The 7,991-nt window shown below is 43.5% G+C and overlaps 1 protein-coding gene across 1 annotated transcript in view; it reads left to right on the forward strand.

Annotated features, from left to right (window-relative positions):
• Nucleotides 1–2,002, forward strand: part of LOC103277072 (putative uncharacterized protein ZNRD1-AS1) — a 5,044-nt gene extending 3,042 nt beyond the window's left edge. The window contains exons 2-3 of the mRNA XM_021707265.1: nt 449–524; nt 1,219–2,002. Coding sequence (XP_021562940.1) covers nt 1,369–1,974 — 606 coding nt within the window. The 5' untranslated portion in view covers nt 449–524; nt 1,219–1,368 and the 3' untranslated portion in view covers nt 1,975–2,002. The remainder of the gene's footprint in view (nt 1–448; nt 525–1,218) is intronic.
• The last annotated feature ends 5,989 nt before the right edge of the window (nt 2,003–7,991 follow it).

Raw genomic sequence — 7,991 nt, forward strand, 5'->3', positions numbered from 1 at the left:
CGGACTCAGGCAATCCACTCACCTCAGCCTCCCAAAGTGCGAGATTACAGGCTGAGCCACTGAGCCTGGCTTAAGACTTCATTTCTACAATAAATAAAAAAATTAACTGGGCATAGTGGCGTGTGCTTGTGGTTCTAGCTACTTGGAAGGCTGAGGCAGAAGGATTGCCTGAACCCAGCAGGTCAAGGCTGCAGTGGCCATGAGCATACCACTGCACTCCAGCCTGGGCAACAGAGTGAGACTCTGACTCAAAAAAAAAAAAAAAAAATGCAGTGGTTTCCCATGGGGGAAATGGCCCTGATGTAGTCCTGCCTATTAGCACATTTTTCCTTTGTGAAATACTCTTGGTCTTAGCCAACACAATTTTGTCCCTTTACTCAGAAAATATTAGCAGTTATGTTCTAACACTTGCCATTTTCTAATCTACCTTGGCTTTTTTATCTTCCAGGTTGGCCTGGGCTAAATCATCTGAAGATCCTAGGATTGCTGCAGGTCAACAGTCCCCACTGGAGAAAAAGATCTCGGTAAATAAATTAACTTCACATCATACACTTTGGAACTACTCGGAGAGGGAATCTTAGGTTTAAAATTTTTCTCCCCAAGTGACACCTACATGTGGTATGTCTACACTGGAAGACATTTCCCAGATACATTCACAGTTACAAAACAAAGTATCATTTTGAAAATTCCCAACACAATATGTTTTTAAAACTAGTTTTTGATTTGTGGGTATTTTTATTTTTTTAGTTGGAGTCCTATTCTGTCACCCAGGCTGGAGTACAGTGGCATACTCACAGCCACTAGAGCCTCGACCTGCTAGGCTTAGGTGATCCTTCTACCTCAGCCTTCCAAGTAGCTGGAAGCACAGGCATGCGCCACCATGCCCAGCTAATTTTTTTATTTATTATAGAGACAAGTTCTTGCTAAGTTGCCCAGGCTAGTCTCGAACCCCTTAGCTCAGGCAGTCCTCTTATCTTGGCCTTCCAGAGTGCTGAGATTACAGGTGTGAGCACCACGCCCAGTGATTTGTGAGTATTTCATATTTTCAGAGCTCACTGGCTCACCTGGGAGTAACAGAAATAAAATTACAATTATTAGACTAAAGTAAATAAAAAAGCATGTAGCTTTTCCTGATGTCAGTAGGGAGGGTAGCCTCCTGTTTAAATGTGTTCAAAGGAAAAAGATGATCACATTGTAAAATGACCCTCACTTTGACAGAATCTAGGTGGTGTGCACACAACAGCGGCAAGGCAGTTGGTAACTCAGAAATATCAAGAAGAGTATGAAACACTCTGCAGGGAGCAAGCTCTTTCTCTTGATTACTGGCTCGCCAAAGCAGAGTCTTATTATAATAAAAGAATAGTGGAAATGATGAAAAAGGAAGAGATAGGCAATGACGATAAGAAGAATATGGAGGAGAAAACAATCCAAAGCATAGAAGGACGCAAACAGTACTATTTGGTACCTGAAAGAGAGTTGAAACACATAGAAAGGCACATACATCGAACAGGTCCGGCCAGAGAAGTTAAAAACAAAACATGTAGACAAGTACTTCGACCTCCCTGTGAGACAACATTACCAAAAATTATACCAGAAGGGCATGGCATACAGGACACACAGAGAAGAAAGCAGGTAAATGAGAGGGAACAGATGCAAATCAAAGATCACCAGGAACGCATGATTCAAGGGAGAGAACTTCTAGAGCAAAGACTAAAGGAAAGAATCTTGAGAAAAAGCCAAAGCCAGCCACCTACACATGAGAAGCATGAGAGAATAAAGAAAGAAATAAAAGAGTTTGAAAGAGTTATTGCATATCCACTTTTCCAGCCACACAGAAGTCGGATTAAAGTGAATATTCTTATGGAAAAGTCTCAGAATGGAGAAGAAGTGAATACAATTATGAAACCATATCAAAGAAAATTCTTGGCTGTGCCACCGTTTTTGAGAAGTCAACTAGGAAAAATAAAAGACTAGTAAGGCTTCAATGCCTTTTATGTTAAAATAATGTCTCTTAAGTGAACTTTTTTTTTCCTTTGAGTCGAAGTCTCACTCTGTCGCCCAGGCTGGAATGCAGTGGCATGCTCATGGCCACCGCAGCCTCGACTTGGTGAGGTCAGGTGATCCTCCCATTTCAGCCTTCCAAGTAGCTGGAACCACAGGTACGTGCCACCATGCCCGGCTAATTTTTTGATTTATTGTAGAGACGAGGCCTCACCATGTTGCCCAGGCTGGCCTCAAACCCGTGGGCTCAGGCAATCCTCTCGCCTCTGCCTCCCAAAGTGCTGGAATTACAGATGTGAGCCACTGCGCTCAGCTTAAGTGTACCCTTTTAAAAAAATGATAATTCATAGCTCCCTAAGGTTCAGTGAATATTCCCATTTGAATCAGATACAGAAGTAGAAGTTAGTTCTGGACTTGAAAACTAGCTTAGCTGTTTTTAGTTGTCTTGCATTTGTTCAAGTTGCTTATCCTCTCTGATGTTCAGTTTCCTCATCTGTGAAGTGAGAATAATATTTCATAACATTTATGCAGAGCTATGATTTTTGTGAAACATAAGTCTGTATTGTTTCATGAATGTTAGTTTCTCCATTTGGGAAGACCAGGGTTGGAAAATGGTGGTGAATGAGGAATTGTTCTAATATGCCTCTCTCCTCCTTGTTTCCCAACTTTCCAAGGTTATTTTGATGAAATTCCTATAGTTCAATCTTTAATTTCCCATTCATACCTTCATCTGAGAATGAATGACTAGGCCCTGAAAGTCTAACTTGCAGTATATGATTTTTTTTTTTTTTTGAGGCATGGCCTTACTCTTGCCCAGGCTGGAGTACAGTGACCTAATCATAGCTCACTGCAGCTTCAGCCTCCTGTGCTTAGGAGATCTTTCTGCCTCAGCCTTTGGAGTAGCTGGGACCACAGGTGAAAAAAATGTCAAGGTCATCCAAAACAAGGAAAGTCTGAGAAACTGTCACAAAGCAGAGGAGGCTAAGGAATCGTGAATGTGACCAAATGTAATGTGGTGTCCTGGATGGGATCTTGAACAAAAAAAGGATGTTAGAAAAAGGTAGCAAAATCTAAAAATAAAGTAGGCATTAGTAACAATGTGTCAATATTGTATCATGAATTGTGACAAATGTATGATAAAGAAAGAATGTTAATAATAGGGAACATTGAATGTGGGATATACAAGAGCTATGTATGACTTTTGCAACTTTTCTGTAAACCGAAAAGTATTCTAAAGTTAGAAAGGTTTTTTTTTCCTAATAGCTCTCAGTAAAGAATTAGAGAGTGGAAGCAAAAATTAACTACTTTTCATTTTTCCAGATTGTTGTCATCAAGGGACCGTCAAGAGGGGTTGTGGGGAGAAGAAATAGAAATCTCACAAATGGGAGGATTCCTTCCTGGAACTCTCCTTTTAATGAAGTAGGCTAGGGAACACTTTAGGACTGTAGGAAAGTTTTAAGCCCTTGCTAAACCACACCTGCAAGTAAGCAGCCTAGCTATACTACACCTATCGAACTTTACACCTATCGAACTGTTAGACCCTTATCAAAAACACCTACAGTAGTATAATCTTTTTATCCAGGATGCTTGCAATCAAGAGCTGACCATCAAGGCAGGAACTTAGAGACCCCCTAGAGCATGCATGTAAGTAGCCAAGGTTGACCTAAGATAACCACGACCCACTTTTACCTTCATTATATGCTCATTATAACATCATTAGTATGTGATTTTACAATATCTCCACCCACCATGACAGTCTTGGTAAGAGTCCTGAAATTCCCCTACCCTATGGGAGGGAGTAGTAACAAAAATTCAGTCTTAAACCCATCCATTTCAGCCGGGCTCGGTGGCTCAGCCTGTAATCCCACGCTTTTGGGAGGCTGAGGTGAGTGGTTTACCTGAGCCCATGGGTTCGAGACCCCCCTGGGCAACTTGGCGAGACCTCATCTCTACAGTAAATCAAAAAATTAGCCAGTCATGGTAGCGCATGCCTGTAGTTCCAGCTACTCGGAAGGCTGAGGCAGAAGGATCGCCGGAACCCCGCAGGCGAGGCTGCGGTGGCTGGGAGTGGCTACTGCACTTCAGTCTGAGTGACAGAGTGAGACTCCAACTCAAAAAAAAAACCCCATCCATTTCTAGGAAAACCCCCCCGAAAAACCAACTCCTTAACACCCACAAGAATAAAAGTTATAGCTCAACAATACCTGGGGGCAGAAGCAGCAGCTTTTTGTAGACTGTTTCTGCCTGTCCCCCTTTCTTGGGAGTGTACTCTTCTTTTGTTTAATAAAGCTACTTGCTTAACCCACTTCTCTGTATGTTTGCAAATTCATTCCAAAGGAGAACATAAGAACCTAATGACAACTCTCATGCCAGAACAGCTCCCCTTTTCCCGTTAACGCTCTCTGCCTTCTGTGCAGTCCAGGGCTACTCAGAAAGCATCTTCATCCCCCCTTATTGTTGCCCAGCCTCCAGGTCAGCCATCTCTGTCCAGTTTAGGCCACAGCTTAGTCCTCTTTGGATTGTTCAGTCCAAATCCAAGAGAGCAGAGCAGCGACACCCATGTGACCACAGATCTGAGAATAGAAGACCGGAGCTCATCTTTGACCTCCTTAAGTCGAGACCTTCCCAGGATCATCCTTGGCTCTCAGCAGCTGGACAGAACTAAGTACACAACAGGGGCGCTTCCATTCCGTGGTTCCTCTCCACTAAGTGACTGTACACTTCCTCAGGGCAGAGTGAGGTCTCCATGCTATGACAGCTGGTTCCTAGGTCGGAGGTGGGCCACACAAACTGTCCCTTGTTTGGCTCCTGTTTCCAGGGATAAATACACCTCATCCTGGGGACCAACACCCAACTCTACATCCCTGGAATAGGAGAGGGGTAAGGAAATCCCCAGAGTATTGGCCTAGGGAGATGGAGAGGCTACTTGAGAAGTGGAAATAGGGAGAAAATAGGGACATTAAGGGGAGGGAAGCCAAAGGATTGGTGGAGGAGGAACCAGAGATATGAAGAATAAAAAGGAGTAGCTTAGGGGACACCCATGTGGGAGGTTTTGCTAGAGGAGTGACTCAGAGGTTTATAGGTAGGGTTGCTGTTTTTCCACATGGATGGTTATTACAGAGGTGCCTGTTTTACAACCTGATCAGAAAACACTTAAATTTTAGGCAATTTTCTGCTTATAGAAAGGTATAATTTACACATGAAGAAAGGGGAACAGAGAGAAGTGATCGTAGGAATGAGGTTCTGGTTTCCTTGATAGCTATCAGCTGAGGGTTACTCAGTTTCTGGAGATTTTCTGTGTTCTTTTGCTCATGACCCTTCTATCTTGAAAGCCAGTGATGGTATCTTTAATATTTTGCTTTGTATTTTTCCAATTTCTCTTCGGTCTTTCATTTTTTCCTGCCTTTAGGAGTTCATGTGATTAAACAATTTCTCTATTTTGTTGTCAATTGACTTGCGACTTTAATTACAACTACAAAATCCCTAAATAGCAGTACAGGTGGTCCTGATTTTTGATCGTTCAACTTATGGGTTTTCAACTTTATGATGCTGTGAAAGCAATGTGCACTCAATAGAAACTGTATTTTGTTGAATTTTGATCTTCTGGGCTAGAAAAATGCGATATGATAATCTCTTCTGATGCTGGCCAGCAGCAGCCAGCCATAGCTCCCAGTCAGCCATGCGATCAGCAGAGTAAACAGCCAATACTGTACAGTGTATCATACTGGATAAATTAAGATTATCTTACTATTATTTATTTTTTTTAGAGACTTGGTTTCACTCTGCTGCCCGGGCTGGCATGCAGTGGCATAATCCTAACCTTGAACTCCTGGGCTCAAGTGATCGTCCCACCTCAGCCTCCTATGTGGCTAGAACTATAGGCATGTGCAACTACACCTAGCTACTTTAAAAAATTTTTTGTACAGAAGAGGTCTTGCTATGTTGCCTAAGCTGATCTCAAACTCCTAGCCTCAAGCGATCCTCCTGCCCCAGCCCCCTGAGTAACTGGGACTATAGGTGCATGCCACCGTGCTTGGCTAATTTTTTAACTTTTTTGTAGACGAGGTCTCACTGCTGCCCAGGCTGGTCCTCTGAGCATGTTCAAGGTAGGCTAGGCTGAGCTAAGATGTTCAGTAGGTTAGGTGTATTAAATGCATTTTCCACTTAATATATTTTCAACTTAAAATGTGTTGGGCTGAGTGTGGTGACTCATGCCTGTAATCCCAGCACTTTGGAAGGCAGAGATGATAAGATTGCCTGAACCCAGGGGTTCAAGACCAGCCTGGGTGACTTGGGGAGATCTCATCTCTACAATAAATGAAAAAAAAATTAGCCAGGCGTGGTGGCTCACATCTGTAATTTCAGCTACTTGAAAGGCTGAGGTGGAAGCATCACATGAGCATAGCAGGTCGAGGCTGAGCTAGCCATGAGCATGCCACTGCACTCCAGCCTGGGCAAGAGTGAGATTCTGACTAAAAAAAAAAAAAAAAAATGTGTTTATTAAGACATCACCTCATCTTAAATTGAGGAGCATCTGTACTTAGATCAGTATCTGACTTATACTGATGCCCAAGGGAGGGCATTTTGAGGGGGGAGGGCATCTTGAGGGGAGAGGGCATGTTTAAAATTCTGCCTATCAGCCGGGCTCTGTGGCTCAGCCTGTAATCCCACGCCTTTGGGAGGCTGAGGCGAGTGGATTGCCTGAGCCGCAGGTTCGAGACCCGCCTGGGCAGCGAGACCTCATCTCTACAATAAATCAGAAAAATCAGCCGGGCGTGGTAGCGCATGCCTGTAATTCCAGCTACTTGGAGGGCTGAGGCGGAAGGATCGCCGGAGCCCAGCAGGTAGAGGCTGTGGTGGCTGGGAGCGGCCACTGCACTCCAGTCTGGGCGACAGAGTGGGACTTCAACTCAAAAAAAAAAAAAATTCTGCCTATCACAGTAAATGTGTTTCCCATTAGAATAGTCTTTTTCCTTAAAGTGTCTGAGGTGAGGTAAAGGGAGCTAATAGGATCAAGGATGTGGAGGGAGAGAGCAGTTCTGTGACATTAAACAAAGTTACATTTACTTTCAGTTTCTTGCTGCATGACAAGCTTTCAATGTTATTGGCCCAACCTGTGCTCTATATTGGGTAGCAAGATCCTGGTGGCTGACACCATCTATTTTGACCTTGGAAACCCTTTGTTTCAGCAACCACAGTTTTCCTGAGGCCATGGGGTTTGTGCCTTTAGGCCGACTTGGCTTGACTTGCACCAGGTAACCTCGAATGAGGAGTCCACCCATTACCAAGTTAACATTTCTTAAGTTCTCATCAGGTTTCAATAGAAGGGCTGGGGGAATTTTCCAGGGCCACTGGGCTGACTGGAAGCTTTTATCTAGGTTCCTTAGGTAAGTTTCTCATTTGCCAGTGGATCACCTTCATCAGTTCTATAAGCGAGCCTGCATACACACCTCTGATTTCTCACAGTACTTTGTCTCAGGGAAATCTTCCCTAGAGGGCCAAGGCTTAAGCTAGGGCCCACTGCAAAAAACTTGAGACCTTTTACTGTTGTCCCCAGATGGATCTAAGGCTGACTCGGCAGACTGCAGGAGAGACTGAGCTGTGAGACAGTGAAGCTTTTGCCATTCTCCCTTAACAAACTTTAACATTCCACTTCCTTATCTTCCCCACCTTTCACCTCCCAGGTGAACCAGATAAAGTTTAAGGACTTGACTGGATTTGCCCAAAGCTATTATGAATTTCCCTCCTTTCACATTCCCTCTGCATTTCTGTAAATTTGTGTGTGAACGTTGCAGATGCTAGAATGAAATCACTTTTGTCAGATCCAGACAAAGCAGGGTCAGGAAGGCATGAAGGAGAGGAGGCTCATGCTTACATGTCTGCGAAATGAACAGTTTCTAAGAACTTTCTAAAAACTTGTCAAGACATCCTTTCTTTGTCCTTTATGCATCACTGCTTGCTTTGACAAGGTTTATCACTAGAAATTCTTT

The sequence above is a fragment of the Carlito syrichta genome, unplaced genomic scaffold, assembly GCF_000164805.1.
Source record: "Carlito syrichta isolate Samal-C Ts95f unplaced genomic scaffold, Tarsius_syrichta-2.0.1 Scaffold316474, whole genome shotgun sequence".
NCBI classification, from domain to species: domain Eukaryota; kingdom Metazoa; phylum Chordata; class Mammalia; order Primates; family Tarsiidae; genus Carlito; species Carlito syrichta.